Source organism: Oncorhynchus masou, chromosome 20 (genome assembly GCF_036934945.1).
Source record: "Oncorhynchus masou masou isolate Uvic2021 chromosome 20, UVic_Omas_1.1, whole genome shotgun sequence".
Lineage (NCBI taxonomy): Eukaryota > Metazoa > Chordata > Actinopteri > Salmoniformes > Salmonidae > Oncorhynchus > Oncorhynchus masou.
The window spans coordinates 31,761,156-31,778,708 of record NC_088231.1 but is presented as its reverse complement, the minus strand read 5'-3'; the positions used below and the strand labels follow the sequence as shown (position 1 = coordinate 31,778,708).

Below are 17,553 nucleotides of genomic sequence, written 5' to 3'. Positions count from 1 at the left end.
AGGTATGAGTCCTCAGGGCCAGATCCATCATACACACTGACCAGTCTAGTTTCCACCTATGAGGTAAGGTATGAGTCCTCCTGGCCAGATGCATCATATATACTCACCAGTCTAGTTTCCTCCTATGAGGTAAGGTATGAGTCCTCCTGGCCAGATCCATCATACATACTGACCAGTGTAGTTTCCTCCTATGAGGTAAGGTATGAGTCCTCCTGGCCAGATCCATCATATATACTCACCAGTCTAGTTTCCTCCTATGAGGTAAGGTATGGGTCCTCCTGGCCAGATTCATCATATATACTCACCAGTCTAGTTTCCTCCTTTGAGGTAAGGTATGAGTCCTCCTGGCCAGATCCATCATACACACTGACCAGTGTAGTTTCCTCCTATGAGGTAAGGTATGAGTCCTCCTGGCCAGATTCATCATACATACTGACCAGTGTAGTTTCCTCCTATGAGGTAAGGTATGAGTCCTCCTGGCCAGATTCATCATACATACTGACCAGTGTAGTTTCCTCCTATGAGTTAAGGTATGAGTCCTCCTGGCCAGATCCAACATACATACTAACCAGTGTAGTTTCCTCCTTTGAGGTAAGGTATGTGTCCTTCTGGCCAGATCCATCATACATACTGAACAGTGTAGTTTCCTCCTATGAGGTAAGGTATGAGTCCTCCTGGCCAGATTCATCATATATACTCACCAGTCTAGTTTCCTCCTTTGGGGTAAGGTATGAGTCCTCCTGACCAGATCCATCATACATACTGACCAGTGTAGTTTCCTCCTATGAAGTAAGGTATGAGTCCTACTGGCCAGATCCATCATACATACTGACCAGTGTCGTTTCCTCCTTTGAGGTAAGGTATGAGTCCTCCTGGCCAGATCCATCATACACACTGACCAGTCTAGTTTCCTCCTATGAGGTAAGGTATGAGTCCTCCTGGCCAGATCCATCATACATACTGACCAGTGTAGTTTCCTCCTATGAGGTAAGGTATGAGTCCTCCTGGCCAGATTCATCATATATACTCACCAGTCTAGTTTCCTCCTATGAGGTAAGGTATGAGTCCTCCTGGCCAGATCCATCATATATACTGACCAGTGTAGTTTCCTCCTATGAGGTAAGGTATGAGTCCTCCTGGCCAGATTCATCATATATACTCACCAGTCTAGTTTCCTCCTATGAGGTAAGGTATGAGTCCTCCTGGCCAGATCCATCATATATACTCACCGGTGAAGTTTCCTCCTATGAGGTAAGGTATGAGTCCTCCTGGCCAGATTCATCATATATACTCACCAGTCTAGTTTCCTCCTATGAAGTAAGGTATGAGTCCTCCTGGCCAGATCCATCATATATACTCACCAGTCTAGTTTCCTCCTATGAGGTAAGGTATGAGTCCTCCTGGCCAGATTCATCATATATACTCACCAGTCTAGTTTCCTCCTATGAGGTAAGGTATGAGTCCTCCTGGCCAGATTCATCATATATACTCACCAGTCTAGTTTCCTCCTATGAGGTAAGGTATGAGTCCTCCTGGCCAGATCCATCATATATACTGACCAGTGTAGTTTCCTCCTATGAGGTAAGGTATGAGTCCTCCTGGCCAGATTCATCATATATACTCACCAGTCTAGTTTCCTCCTATGAGGTAAGGTATGAGTCCTCCTGGCCAGATCCATCATATATACTGACCAGTGTAGTTTCCTCCTATGAGGTAAGGTATGAGTCCTCCTGGCCAGATTCATCATATATACTCACCAGTCTAGTTTCCTCCTATGAGGTAAGGTATGAGTCCTCCTGGCCAGATCCATCATATATACTCACCGGTGAAGTTTCCTCCTATGAGGTAAGGTATGAGTCCTCCTGGCCAGATTCATCATATATACTCACCAGTCTAGTTTCCTCCTTTGGGGTAAGGTATGAGTCCTCCTGGCCCGATCCATCATATATACTCACCGGTGAAGTTTCCTCCTATGAGGTAAGGTATGAGTCCTCCTGGCCAGATTCATCATATATACTCACCGGTGAAGTTTCCTCCTATGAGGTAAGGTATGAGTCCTCCTGGCCAGATCCATCATATATACTGACCAGTGTAGTTTCCTCCTATGAGGTAAGGTATGAGTCCTCCTGGCCAGATCCATCATATATACTCACCAGTCTAGTTTCCTCCTATGAGGTAAGGTATGAGTCCTCCTGGCCAGATTCATCATATATACTCACCAGTCTAGTTTCCTCCTATGAGGTAAGGTATGAGTCCTCCTGGCCAGATCCATCATATATACTGACCAGTCTAGTTTCCTCCTATGAGGTAAGGTATGAGTCCTCCTGGCCAGATCCATCATATATACTCACCGGTGAAGTTTCCTCCTATAAGGTAAGGTATGAGTCCTCCTGGCCAGATCCATATTATATACTCACCGGTGTAGTTTCCTCCTATAAGGTAAGGTATGAGTCCTCCTGGCCAGATTCATCATATATACTCACCAGTCTAGTTTCCTCCTATGAGGTAAGGTATGAGTCCTCCTGGCCAGATTCATCATATATACTCACCAGTCTAGTTTCCTCCTATGAGGTAAGGTATGAGTCCTCCTGGCCAGATCCATCATACATACTGACCAGTGTAGTTTCCTCCTATGAGGTAAGGTATGAGTCCTCCTGGCCAGATTCATCATATATACTCACCAGTCTAGTTTCCTCCTATGAGGTAAGGTATGAGTCCTCCTGGCCAGATCCATCATATATACTCACCGGTGAAGTTTCCTCCTATGAGGTAAGGTATGAGTCCTCCTGGCCAGATTCATCATATATACTCACCAGTCTAGTTTCCTCCTATGAAGTAAGGTATGAGTCCTCCTGGCCAGATCCATCATATATACTCACCAGTCTAGTTTCCTCCTTTGGGGTAAGGTATGAGTCCTCCTGGCCCGATCCATCATATATACTCACCGGTGAAGTTTCCTCCTATGAGGTAAGGTATGAGTCCTCCTGGCCAGATTCATCATATATACTCACCGGTGAAGTTTCCTCCTATGAGGTAAGGTAGGAGTCCTCCTGGCCAGATCCATCATATATACTCACCGGTGAAGTTTCCTCCTATGAGGTAAGGTATGAGTCCTCCTGGCCAGATCCATCATATATACTGACCAGTGTAGTTTCCTCCTATGAGGTAAGGTATGAGTCCTCCTGGCCAGATCCATCATATATACTCACCAGTCTAGTTTCCTCCTATGAGGTAAGGTATGAGTCCTCCTGGCCAGATTCATCATATATACTCACCAGTCTAGTTTCCTCCTATAAGGTAAGGTATGAGTCCTCCTGGCCAGATCCATCATACATACTCACCAGTGAAGTTTCCTCCTATGAGGTAAGGTATGAGTCCTCCTGGCCAGATCCATCATATATACTCACCGGTGAAGTTTCCTCCTATGATGTAAGGTATGACTCCCCCTGGCCAGATCCTCTCAGCTCGGGAGGTTGCTGCTCTGGGAACACGATTCTTCACAACAACACTCCAGGCATTCTCTGTTTTCCCGAATCTAGCCGATTTCACAGTATTCCCACTCTTTTTGGCTTTCCCAGCCTTCCCAGTCCTTCCAGCAGCTGTTTTCCCAGTCTGGGTCCTGGGACCGGAGGCTGATTCTTGACTGGAGTTCATAGGCCTATAGTCTGGAGGAGGAGAGGAGAGGAGAGGCGAGGAGGGGAGGGGAGGGGAGGGGAGGGGAGAGGAGGAGGAGGGGAGAGGGAGGAGAGGAGAGGAGAGGAGAGGAGAGGAGAGGAGAGGAGAGGAGAGGGAGAGGAGAGGAGAGGAGAGGAGAGGAGAGGAGAGGAGAGGAGAGGAGAGGAGAGGAGAGGAGAGGAGAGGAGGTATCAGAGTCAAGCTATCGGTTGTGTAAGGATTAGAATAATATATATATTAATACTACATTTCTGTAAATACTATAATAGTATAATATATTAATACTACAGCTGTGTAAATACTATAATAACATAATATACATTAATACTACAGCTTTGTAAAGACTATAATAATATAGTATATATTAATAATACAGCTGTGTAAAGTCTTTAATAATAATAATTAATACTACAACTGTGTAAAGTATTTAATACTCGAATATGAATTAATACTACAGCTGTGTAAAGACTACAACAATATCATATTTATTAATACTACAGCTGTGTAAAGTATTTAATAATACAATACTAATGAATACTACAACTGTGTAAAGACTATAATAATATAGTATATATTCATACTACATCTGTATAAAAACTATAACAATATAATATGTATTAATACTACAGCTCTGTAAATACTATAATAACATAATATACATTAATACTACAGCTTTGTAAAGACTATAATAATATAGTATATATTAATACTATAGCTGTGTAAAGTATTTAATAATATAATACTAATTACTTCTACAACTGTGTAAAGTATTTAAAAAATATAATATTTATTAATACTACATCTGTGTAAAGACTATAATGATCTAATATATATATATATACTAACACTACATCTGTGTAAAAACTATAATGATCTAATATATATATATACTAATACTACATCTGTGCAAAGACTATAATATATATATATATATATATATATATATATATATATATATATATATATATATATATATATATATATATATATATATATATATATATATATATATATATACTAATACTACATCTGTGTAAAGATTGTAACAATATAATATTTATTAATACTACAGCTGGGTAAACACTTTTTTCTCCTTTATCAATCTGTACAAAATACCCCATAATGACAAAGCAAAAGAGTTTCTTTGACATGTTTGCAATTTTTTTTTATTCAACCTCGGATTTATGACATTTACATCAGTATTCAGACCCTTTACTCAGTAGCACGTTTGGAGGCGATAACAGCCTTGAATCTTCTTGGGTACCACGCTACTAGCTTGGCACACCTGTATTTGGGGAGTTTCTCCCATTCTTCTCTGCAGATACTCAAGCTCTGTCAGGTTGGATGGGGAGCGTCGCTGAACAGCTATTTTCAGGTCTCTCCTGTGATATTCGATCGGGTTCAAGTCCGGGCTCTGGCTGGGCCACTCAAGGACATTCAGAGACTTGTCCCGAAGCTGTCAGGATTTGGCCAGGGTTGTTCCAGTTGTTGGTCACTAGATGCCCCCATTGTGCTTTTTGTCCTTATGTTTTTCCCTTGTTCCCCATTATTATTTGCACCTGTGTCTCGTTTCCCCTGAGTGTATTTAAACCCTTAGTTTCCCTCTGTTCTGTGCTCTGTGTTTGTATGTTAGCACCCTGCCCTAGTGTTCTGTGTGCTCTTGTCGATTCCGGGTGACGTTCTTGTGGTATTCTGTTTTTTGTTTTTGTTTATTTTTGGTGAGTTTCTTTTGAGTTCTTTTGTGTTTTACCTACCACCTTTTGGATTTGCCATTTTTGTATTTTAGGATTTTTTCTTTATTAAATACACCGTCTTAAGTACTGCTGTGTCTGCCTCATCTTCTGGGTTCTGCTGTCTATTCGTGGCTCAGTTGGTTAAGTGCTTGTAAAGGGTTTATCACTCAATGTTCTCTCTCCTTTGAGCTGCAACCCTCGTCGTTTCCCACCGACCGGTCTAAGATCGCATATATCATCACCCTGCTGTCGGAAAAAGCCCTGGCCTGGGCTACTGCTGTGTGGGATGCCCATAGTTCCTGCTGTGCCAGCTACTCTGCCTTTGCTGAGGAATTCAAACGAGTGTTTCAAGGCCCAAGCAGTGGTTCTGACTCAGCCAAACAGCTCCTGACTCTCCATCAAGGTTGGCGCAGCGTGACGGACTATGCCATCCAGTTCCGCACGGTGGCAGCAGCGAGTGGCTGGAACAACGAGGCGCTCACGGTGTGCTTTCTGAAAGGCCTTTCCGACACTATCCAAGATGAACTGGCCACTCGGGAACCACCGGACAATCTCGAGTCCCTGATCAAGTTGGCCTCACGCATTGACCAGCGTCTGAGAGAGAGAGAACTCAACCGTAGACCTCTAGCTCCTATCAGTCCCAGCTCCGAGTCCCCACCTTTATCATCACTGGCTCCACCGGAACCCATGCAGATTGGACGCATCTCCCAGGCTGAGAGAGACCGCCGGATGAGGGAGCGACGCTGTCTATATTGCGGCAAACCGGGCCATTTCCGTTCCACGTGTCCCGGGCTCCAGGGAAACGCTCTGTCCCGTACAGACCGGGGGAACTGTAACGGGAAACATAACCTCCTCCCATCCGTCCAACTCCCGTCTGCTCATTCCAGTCACCCTCTCCTGGGACAACCACAAGCTTCACCTTCAAGCCTTGGTAGACTCTGGAGCCGCAGGTAACTTCATGGATGGTGTCTGGGCGAAGGAGAATGGCGTTCCCTCTGAACTTCTAAGTGACCCCATGAGGGTTACTACATTGGATGGAAGCCCTTTGGGATCTGGACTTGTCACTCATGTCACTACCTCCTTGAGACTTTCAGTTTCACAACACCAGGAATTGATGAACTTTCATTTGATCTCCTGTTCCGAGTTCCCTCTCGTCCTTGGATACCCCTGGCTTCACAGCCATAACCCTCACATCGACTGGTCTGTGGGCACTATCAAGCAGTGGGGTCCTACGTGCCAAGCTACTTGTATTTTCCAGAATTCCCGAGTTCTACTCCCGAGTCTTTAGAATCCATCGACCTGACCCGAGTTCCCGAGTGTTACCATGACCTCAAACTGGTGTTTAGCAAACAGAGGGCCACCATGCTACCACCCCATAGATCTTACGATTGCCCCATCGACCTGTTTCCGGGCACTTGCCCCTCCAGGGGTCGGATCTTTTCCCTATCTCCACCCGAACGAGCTGCTATGGATACCTACATCAAGGACTCTCTGGAAGCAGGCCTCATGCGTCCATCAACCTCCCCGGCGGGAGCAGGGTTTTTCTTTGTGGCCAAGAAAGATGGTGGGTTACATCCTTGCATCGACTACCGGGGATTCAATGACATAACCGTCCGTAACCGTTACCCGCTACCCCTTATGGCCACAGCCTTCGAGCTGCTCCAGGAAGCAGTTGTTTTCACTAAGCTTGACCTGCGGAACGCATACCATCTTGTGCGGATCAGACCTGGTGACGAGTGGAAGACCGCTTTCAACACGCCTACTGGTCACTATGAATACTTGGTGATGCCCTTCGGCCTGACCAACGCCCCAGCGGTGTTCCAAGCGCTCATAAACGATGTGCTTAGGGATATGCTTAACATATTTGTGTTCGTTTACTTGGATGACATCCTCATCTTTTCGAGCTCCCTTCAAGAACACACTAAGCATGTCAGACAAGTACTCAAACGCCTCCTGGACAGCCATCTGTACGTTAAGCCGGAAAAATGTGAATTCCATTCATCCCGAGTACAATTCCTGGGATTTGTAGTGGAACCCGGTCGAATCCAAATGGACCCTAGGAAGGTAGGGGCGGTAGCGGATTGGCCCACCCCCAAATCCGTTAAGGATGTTCAGCGTTTCCTGGGCTTCACAAACTTTTACCGCAAGTTCATCAAGAACTTCAGTTTGGTGGCAGCTCCTCTCTCAGCTTTAACCAAAGGTGGCAATGCAAGGTTTTTTTGGGGAAGAGAAGCTGAGACGGCCTTCCAAGGACTCAAGCAGCGCATCCTCTCTGCTCCCATCCTGATACTACCGACTACGGATGAACCATTTGTGGTGGAGGTAGACGCATCAGAGGTTGGTGTTGGAGCTGTCCTGTCTCAGAGGGGTGAAGACAAGAAGGTTCATCCGTGCGCTTTCTTCTCACACCGGCTTACCCCGACTGAGAGGAACTACGATGTGGGGGATCGTGAACTCCTAGCGGTTAAGATGGCATTGAAGGAATGGAGACACTGGCTCGAGGGGGCTTCTCACCCGTTTCAAGTGCTTACGGACCACAAAAATCTGGAGTATATCCAGCAGGCGAAGCGATTGAACCGAGGTGCCTAGTTATTCTTCTGTTGTTGATATCAGGTTATTAAACCGAGGTGCCTAGTTATTCTTCTGTTGTTGATATCAGGTTATTAAACCGAGGTGCCTAGATATTCTTCTGTTGTTGACATCAGGTTATTAAACCGAGGTGCCTAGTTATTCTTCTGTTGTTGACATCAGGTTATTAAACCGAGGTGCCTAGTTATTCTTCTGTTGTTGATATCAGGTTATTAAACCGAGGTGCCTAGTTATTCTTCTGTTGTTGATATCAGGTTATTAAACCGAGGTGCCTAGTTATTCTTCTGTTGTTGATATCAGGTTATTAAACCGAGGTGTCTAGTTATTCTTCTGTTGTTGATATCAGGTTATTAAACCGAGGTGCCTAGTTATTCTTCTGTTGTTGATATCAGGTTATTAAACCGAGGTGCCTAGTTATTCTTCTGTTGTTGACATCAGGTTATTAAACAGAGGTGCCTAGTTATTCTTCTGTTGTTGACATCAGGTTATTAAACAGAGGTGCCTAGTTATTCTTCTGTTGTTGATATCAGGTTATTAAACCGAGGTGCCTAGTTATTCTTCTGTTGTTGATATCAGGTTATTAAACCGAGGTGCCTAGTTATTCTTCTGTTGTTGATATCAGGTTATTAAACCGAGGTGCCTAGTTATTCTTCTGTTGTTGATATCAGGTTATTAAACCGAGGTGCCTAGTTATTCTTCTGTTGTTGATATCAGGTTATTAAACCGAGGTGCCTAGTTATTCTTCTGTTGTTGATATCAGGTTATTAAACCGAGGTGCCTAGTTATTCTTCTGTTGTTGATATCAGGTTATTAAACCGAGGTGTCTAGTTATTCTTCTGTTGTTGATATCAGGTTATTAAACCGAGGTGCCTAGTTATTCTTCTGTTGTTGATATCAGGTTATTAAACAGAGGTGCCTAGTTATTCTTCTGTTGTTGATATCAGGTTATTAAACCGAGGTGCCTAGTTATTCTTCTGTTGTTGATATCAGGTTATTAAACCGAGGTGCCTAGTTATTCTTCTGTTGTTGATATCAGGTTATTAAACCGAGGTGCCTAGTTATTCTTCTGTTGTTGATATCAGGTTATTAAACCGAGGTGCCTAGTTATTCTTCTGTTGTTGATATCAGGTTATTAAACCGAGGTGCCTAGTTATTCTTCTGTTGTTGATATCAGGTTATTAAACCGAGGTGCCTAGTTATTCTTCTGTTGTTGACATCAGGTTATTAAACCGAGGTGCCTAGTTATTCTTCTGTTGTTGATATCAGGTTATTAAACCAAGGTGCCTAGTTATTCTTCTGTTGTTGATATCAGGTTATTAAACAGAGGTGCCTAGTTATTCTTCTGTTGTTGATATCAGGTTATTAAACCGAGGTGCCTAGTTATTCTTCTGTTGTTGATATCAGGTTATTAAACAGAGGTGCCTAGTTATTCTTCTGTTGTTGACATCAGGTTATTAAACCGAGGTGCCTAGTTATTATTCTGTTGTTGACATCAGGTTATTAAACCGAGGTGCCTAGTTATTCTTCTGTTGTTGATATCAGGTTATTAAACCGAGGTGCCTAGTTATTCTTCTGTTGTTGATATCAGGTTATTAAACCGAGGTGCCTAGTTATTCTTCTGTTGTTGATATCAGGTTATTAAACCGAGGTGCCTAGTTATTCTTCTGTTGTTGACATCAGGTTATTAAACCGAGGTGCCTAGTTATTCTTCTGTTGTTGATATCAGGTTATTAAACCAAGGTGCCTAGTTATTCTTCTGTTGTTGATATCAGGTTATTAAACAGAGGTGCCTAGTTATTCTTCTGTTGTTGATATCAGGTTATTAAACCGAGGTGCCTAGTTATTCTTCTGTTGTTGATATCAGGTTATTAAACCGAGGTGCCTAGTTATTCTTCTGTTGTTGACATCAGGTTATTAAACCGAGGTGCCTAGTTATTCTTCTGTTGTTGATATCAGGTTATTAAACAGAGGTGCCTAGTTATTCTTCTGTTGTTGATATCAGGTTATTAAACAGAGGTGCCTAGTTATTCTTCTGTTGTTGATATCAGGTTATTAAACAGAGGTGCCTAGTTATTCTTCTGTTGTTGATATCAGGTTATTAAACCGAGGTGCCTAGTTATTCTTCTGTTGTTGACATCAGGTTATTAAACCGAGGTGCCTAGTTATTCTTCTGTTGTTGATATCAGGTTATTAAACAGAGGTGCCTAGTTATTCTTCTGTTGTTGATATCAGGTTATTAAACCGAGGTGCCTAGTTATTCTTCTGTTGTTGATATCAGGTAATTAAACAGAGGTGCCTAGTTATTCTTCTGTTGTTGATATCAGGTTATTAAACAGAGGTGCCTAGTTATTCTTCTGTTGTTGATATCAGGTTATTAAACCGAGGTGCCTAGTTATTCTTCTGTTGTTGACATCAGGTAACGTGTAACCTAACCCTGGCCCTGATATGCAATGTCTCCAAACCCCCTCTGATTTGAAATATACATCCGGTTTTGGTATTTTTTCATTTAAATGTACGCAGCCTGTTGTCAAAAATTGATGAGGTTTAGGTTTTGGTCTAAATCCACTGATGCTGATGTAATTGAGTTTTCTGAAACCTGGCTCAGCAAGTCTGTTTTTGAAAGACTAAATTCCATGTGAGTGAGGCTATATATGTGAAGACTAAATTCCCTGTAAGTGTGGCTATATATGTGAAGACTAAATTCCCTGTGAGTGAGGCTATATATGTGAAGACTAAACTCCCTGTAAGTGTGGCTATATATGTGAAGACTAAATTCCCTGTGAGTGAGGCTATATATGTGAAGACTAAATTCCCTGTAAGTGTGGCTATATATGTGAAGACTAAATTCCCTGTGAGTGAGGCTATATATGTGAAGACTAAACTCCCTGTAAGTGTGGCTATATATGTGAAGACTAAATTCCATGTGAGTGTGGCTATATATGTGAAGACTAAATTCCCTGTGAGTGAGGCTATATATGTGAAGACTAAATTCCCTGTAAGTGTGGCTATATATGTGAAGACTAAATTCCCTGTGAGTGAGGCTATATATGTGAAGACTAAACTCCCTGTAAGTGTGGCTATATATGTGAAGACTAAATTCCATGTGAGTGTGGCTATATATGTGAAGACTAAATTCCCTGTGAGTGTGGCTATATATGTGAAGACTAAATTCCCTGTGAGTGTGGCTATATATGTGAAGACTAAATTCCCTGTGAGTGTGGCTATATATGTGAAGACTAAATTCCCTGTAAGTGAGGCTATATATGTGAAGACTAAATTCCCTGAAAGGGGGAGACACCCTGGACCCAAACTGTTACAGACCTATATCCATCCTATATCCATCTCTATGGGGGTGCCACAGGGTTCAATTCTCGGGCCAACTCTTTTCTCTGTATATATCAATGATGTTGCTCTTGCTGCGGGCGATTCCCTGATCCACCTCTACGCAGACGACACCATTCTATATACTTCCGGCCCGTCCTTGGACACTGTGCTATCTAACCTCCAAACAAGCTTCAATGCCATACAACACTCCTTCCGTGGCCTCCAACTGCTCTTAAATGCTAGTAAAACCAAATGCATGCTTTTCAACCAATCGCTGCCTGCACCCGCACACCTGACTAGCATCACCACCCTGGATGGTTCCGACCTTGAATATGTGGACATCTATAAGTACCTAGGTGTCTGGCTCGACTGTAAACTCTCCTTCCAGACTCATATCAAACATCTCCAATCTAAAATCAAATCTAGAGTTGCCTTTCCAAATCATGTCCAATCAATTTAATTTACCACAGGTGGACTCCAATCAAGTTGTAGACATATCTCAAGAGCTCCCTAGTGGTACAGTTGTCTAAGGCACTGCATCTCAGTGCTAGAGGTATCACTACAGACACCCTGGTTCAGAGGTCTAAGGCACTGCATCTCAGTGCTAGAGGTGTCACTACAGACCCTGGTTCAGCGGTCTAAGGCACTGCATCTCAGTGCTAGAGGCATCACTACAGACACCCTGGTGCAGTGGTCTAAGGCACTGCATCTCAGTGCTAGAGGTATCACTACAGACCCTGGTTCAGAGGTCTAAGGCACTGCATCTCAGTGCATCACTACAGACCCTGGTGCAGTGGTCTAAGGCACTGCGTCTCAGTGCTAGAGGTGTCACTACAGACCCTGGTTCAGCGGTCTAAGGCACTGCATCTCAGTGCTAGAGGCATCACTACAGACACCCTGGTGCAGTGGTCTAAGGCACTGCATCTCAGTGCTAGAGGTATCACTACAGACCCTGGTTCAGCGGTCTAAGGCACTGCATCTCAGTGCTAGAGGCGTCACTACAGACCCTGGTTCAGTGGTCTAAGGCACTGCATCTCAGTGCTAGAGGAGTCACTACAGACCCTGGTTCAGCGGTCTAAGGCACTGCATCTCAGTGCTAGAGGCGTCACTACAGACCCTGGTTCAGTGGTCTAAGGCACTGCATCTCAGTGCTAGAGGAGTCACTACAGACCCTGGTTCAGCGGTCTAAGGCACTGCATCTCAGTGCTAGAGGCGTCACTACAGACCCTGGTTCAGTGGTCTAAGGCACTGCATCTCAGTGCTAGAGGCATCACTACAGACCCTGGTTCAGCGGTCTAAGGCACTGCATCTCAGTGCTAGAGGCATCACTACAGACCCTGGTTCAGAGGTCTAAGGCACTGCATCTCAGTGTTAGAGGCGTCACTACAGACCCTGGTTCAGCGGTCTAAGGCACTGCGTCTCAGTGCTAGTGGCGTCACTACAGACCCTGGTTCAGCGGTCTAAGACACTGCATCTCAGTGCTAGAGGCGTCACTACAGACCCTGGTTCAGCGGTCTAAGGCACTGCATCTCAGTGCTAGAGGCGTCACTACAGACCCTGGTTCAGAGGTCTAAGGCACTGCATCTCAGTGCTAGAGGCATCACTACAGACACCCAGGTTCGAATCACAACCGGCCATGGTTTGGAGTCACATATTTGGGGTGGCAAGGTAGCCTAGTGGTTAGAGAGGGGTGGCAGGGTAGCCTAGTGGTTAGAGAGGGGTGGCAGGGTAGCCTAGTGGTTAGAGAGGGGCGGCAGGGTAGCCTAGTGGTTAGAGAGGGGCGGCAGGGTAGCCTAGTGGTTAGAGAGGGGCGGCAGGGTAGCCTAGTGGTTAGAGAGGGGCGGCAGGGTAGCCTAGTGGTTAGAGAGGGGTGGCAGGGTAGCCTAGTGGTTAGAGAGGGGTGGCAGGGTAGCCTAGTGGTTAGAGAGGGGCGGCAGGGTAGCCTAGTGGTTAGAGAGGGGCGGCAGGGTAGCCTAGTGGTTAGAGAGGGGTGGCAGGGTAGCCTAGTGGTTAGAGAGGGGTGGCAGGGTAGCCTAGTGGTTAGAGAGGGGTGGCAGGGTAGCCTAGTGGTTAGAGAGGGGTGGCAGGGTAGCCTAGTGGTAGCCTAGTGGTTAGAGAGGGGTGGCAGGGTAGCCTAGTGGTTAGAGAGGGGTGGCAGGGTAGCCTAGTGGTTAGAGAGGGGTGGCAGGGTAGCCTAGTGGTTAGAGAGGGGTGGCAGGGTAGCCTAGTGGTTAGAGAGGGGTGGCAGGGTAGCCTAGTGGTTAGAGAGGGGTGGCAGGGTAGCCTAGTGGTTAGAGAGGGGTGGCAGGGTAGCCTAGTGGTTAGAGAGGGGTGGCAGGGTAGCCTAGTGGTTAGAGAGGGGTGGCAGGGTAGCCTAGTGGTTAGAGAGGGGTGGCAGGGTAGCCTAGTGGTTAGAGAGGGGTGGCAGGGTAGCCTAGTGGTTAGAGAGGGGCGGCAGGGTAGCCTAGTGGTTAGAGAGGGGTGGCAGGGTAGCCTAGTGGTTAGAGAGGGGTGGCAGGGTAGCCTAGTGGTTAGAGAGGGGTGGCAGGGTAGCCTAGTGGTTAGAGAAGGGCGGCAGGGTAGCCTAGTGGTTAGAGAGGGGTGGCAGGGTAGCCTAGTGGTTAGAGAGGGGCGGCAGGGTAGCCTAGTGGTTAGAGAGGGGTGGCAGGGTAGCCTAGTGGTTAGAGAAGGGCGGCAGGGTAGCCTAGTGGTTAGAGAGGGGTGGCAGGGTAGCCTAGTGGTTAGAGAGGGGCGGCAGGGTAGCCTAGTGGTTAGAGAGGGGTGGCAGGGTAGCCTAGTGGTTAGAGAGGGGTGGCAGGGTAGCCTAGTGGTTAGTGCGTTGGACTAGTAGCTGAAAGTTGCAAGTTCCAATCCCCGAGCTGACAAGGTTGTTCTGTCGTTCTGCCCCTGAACAGGCAGTTAACCCACTAGGCTGTCACTGAAAATAATAATTTGTTATTAACTGACTCGCCTAGTTAAATAAATAAATGATCACAACTGGGAACAATTTCGAGTCTCATAGGGTCTGAATACTTATGTAAAAAAGTTATTAGTGTTTTTTATTATTTTACTAAATTTGCCAAAAATAAACTAAACTTTCCCAAAACCTGTTTTTGCTTTGTCTTTATGGGGTATTGTGTGTAGATTGATGAGGGAAAAAACATAATCCATTTTAGAATAACGTAATAAAATGTGGAAAACAGGTCAAGGGGTCTGAATACTTTCCGAATGTTTTACTATTTTACTATGAAGCGACAGTAGTCGTTGCCTTGGTAACCAGGTGTGTAGTGCGTTGCCTTGGTAACCAGGTGTGTAGTGTGTTGTCCTGGTAACCAGGTGTGTAGTGTGTTGCCTTGGTAACCAGGTGTGTAGTGTGTTGCCTTGGTAACCAGGTGTGTGGTGTGTTGCCTTGGTAACCAGGTGTCGTACCGAAGCCAAACCTCCGTATTTTGTCCAGGAGGAGGAGGAACAATCCTTTCTTCTTTGAGATGACATGTTCCTCTACATCACCCTCCCCATAGATAGACACACACACACACACACACACACACACACACACACACACACACACACACACGATTATATTAGATTATTAGATTAAATATTCTCGATTTATTTCATAGCTCTCTCTCTGAATCAGAGATTCGGTTGGTTATATAGCCTCTGTCTCTCTCTCTGTCTCTGTCTCTGTCTCTGTCTCTGTCTCTGTCTCTGTCTCTGTCTCTGTCTCTCTGTCTCTCTGTCTCTGTCTCTGTCTCTGTCTCTCTCTGTCTCTCTCTGTCTCTCTCTGTCTCTCTCTGTCTCTCTCTCTCTCTCTGTCTCTCTCTCTGTCTCTGTCTCTCTCTCTGTCTCTGTCTCTCTCTCTGTCTCTGTCTCTCTCTCTGTCTCTCTCTCTGTCTCTCTCTCTCTCTCTCTCTGTCTCTCTCTGTCTCTCTCTCTGTCTCTCTCTCTGTCTCTCTCTCTGTCTCTCTCTCTGTCTCTCTCTCTGTCTCTCTCTCTCTCTCTCTCTGTCTCTCTCTCTGTCTCTGTCTCTCTCTGTCTCTCTCTCTGTCTCTCTCTCTGTCTCTCTCTCTGTCTCTCTCTGTCTCTGTCTCTGTCTCTGTCTCTGTCTCTCTCTGTCTCTCTCTCGCCGGCTAATCTAATCTTTAGGAAAGTAGTGAAGTAAAAGTAAAAGTTGTCAAAAATATACATTTTTAAAGATACAGATACAACCAAAAATCGACTAAAGTACTTTAAACCCCAGATACTACAGACCTACTACTCTATCCTGAACAATTAACAATACACTGAATTCAGATAATACCACAACAAATGTTCCCAATCTGGGAGGTAAATTAAATAAAGTGTTTAATGAGGCCAACAAAAGATTTAGAGGCCAATTTACTATTTGGCGCTGGAAACCACTGACTGGATGTGTGTGTGTGTGTGTGTGTGTGTGTGTGTGTGTGTGTGTGTGTGTGTGTGTGTGTGTGTGTGTGTGTGTGTGTGTGTGTGTGTGTGTGTGTGTTTGTATTATGTGACTGTGTGAGCGGGAGGGGCATGGTGTTGATTGACAGGCAGGCATTTGGTTGATTCCCTCTCATCCCTCCCTCAGACAGACAGACAGACAGACAGACAGACAGACAGAAAAGGCGACAGACAGACAGACAGACAGACAGACAGACAGACAGACAGACAGACAGACAGACAGACAGACAGACAGACAGACATAAAGACTCACCAGTCGTTTGTCCTTGTCTGGAGTGTGTGTGAGTGTGTGTGTGAGTGTGTGTGTGTTGCGTCACGTCTATTGTCCTGTCGATCTGAAACATCCGCAGATCCTCCTCGTCCAACGCAATGTCTCCCCAAAACGCAACTGAAAAGAAAAATCTTCATCATCACCATCACCATCATCATCATACCCATCATCACCTCCATCATTACATCATCATCCCCAACATCCCATCATCACCATCATCCCCATCATCATATCATTACCATCATCATCATATCATTACCAACATACCCAACATCATCTCCATAATGACCATCATCCCATCATACCCTCATACCATCATTACCAACATCATCCCATCATACCCTCATACCATCATTACTAACATCATCCCATCATACCCTCATACCATCATTACTAACATCATCCCATCATACCCTCATACCATCATTACCAACATCATCCCATCATACCCTCATACCATCATTTCAACATCATCGCATCATTACCATCATACCCTCATCCCATCATACCATCATCTCCATAATGACCATCATCCCCATCATCCCCATCTTCACCATCATCCCCATCCCCCATAATTACCATTATAATCCCCACCATCATACCCATTATTATCCCCATTATCATCCCCACCATCATACCCATTCATCATCCACATCATCTCCATCAACCTCATCATCCCCCTCATCCCCACCATCATACCCACCATCCCCACCATCATACCCATTATTATCCCCTCCATCATACCCATTATTATCCCCTCCATCATACCCATTATCATCCCCTCCATCATACCCATTATCATCCCCTCCATCATACCCATTATTATCCCCTCCATTATCTCCATCATCCCCTCCATCATACCCATTATTATCCCCTCCATCATACCCATTATCATCCCCTCCATCATACCCATTATTATCCCCTCCATTATCTCCATCACCCCCTCCATCATACCCATTATTATCCCCTCCATCATACCCATTACCATCCCCACCATCATACCCATTATTATCCCCTCCATCATACCCATTATCACCCCTCCATCATACCCATTATCATCCCCTCCATCATACCCATTATTATCCCCTCCATCATACCCATTATTATCCCCTCCATCATACCCATTATCATCCCCTCCATCATACCCATTATTATCCCCTCCATCATCACCATCATTATCCCCTCCATCATACCCATTATCATCCCCTCCATCATACCCATTATCATCCCCTCCATCATACCCATTATTATCCCCTCCATCATATCCATTATTATCCCCTCCATCATACCCATTATCATCCCCTCCATCATACCCATTATTATCCCCTCCATCATCACCATCATTATCCCCTCCATCATACCCATTACTAATACCACCATCATACCCATTATTATCCCCTCCATCATACCCATTATTATCCCCACCATCATACCCATTATTATCCCCACCATCATACCCATTATTATCCCCTCCATCAGCCCCACCATCATACC

At 45.0% G+C, this 17,553-nt stretch overlaps 1 protein-coding gene across 1 annotated transcript in view; it reads right to left on the bottom strand.

Annotated features, from left to right (window-relative positions):
- Positions 1 to 17,553, bottom strand: part of LOC135507264 (dorsal-ventral patterning tolloid-like protein 1) — a 184,825-nt gene that overhangs the window by 74,695 nt on the left and 92,577 nt on the right. Inside the window, exons 2-4 of the mRNA XM_064926865.1 lie at positions 16,042 to 16,176; positions 14,751 to 14,822; positions 3,408 to 3,665 (exon numbers count right to left, since the gene is read on the bottom strand). Coding sequence (XP_064782937.1) covers positions 3,408 to 3,665; positions 14,751 to 14,822; positions 16,042 to 16,176 — 465 coding nt within the window. The remainder of the gene's footprint in view (positions 1 to 3,407; positions 3,666 to 14,750; positions 14,823 to 16,041; positions 16,177 to 17,553) is intronic.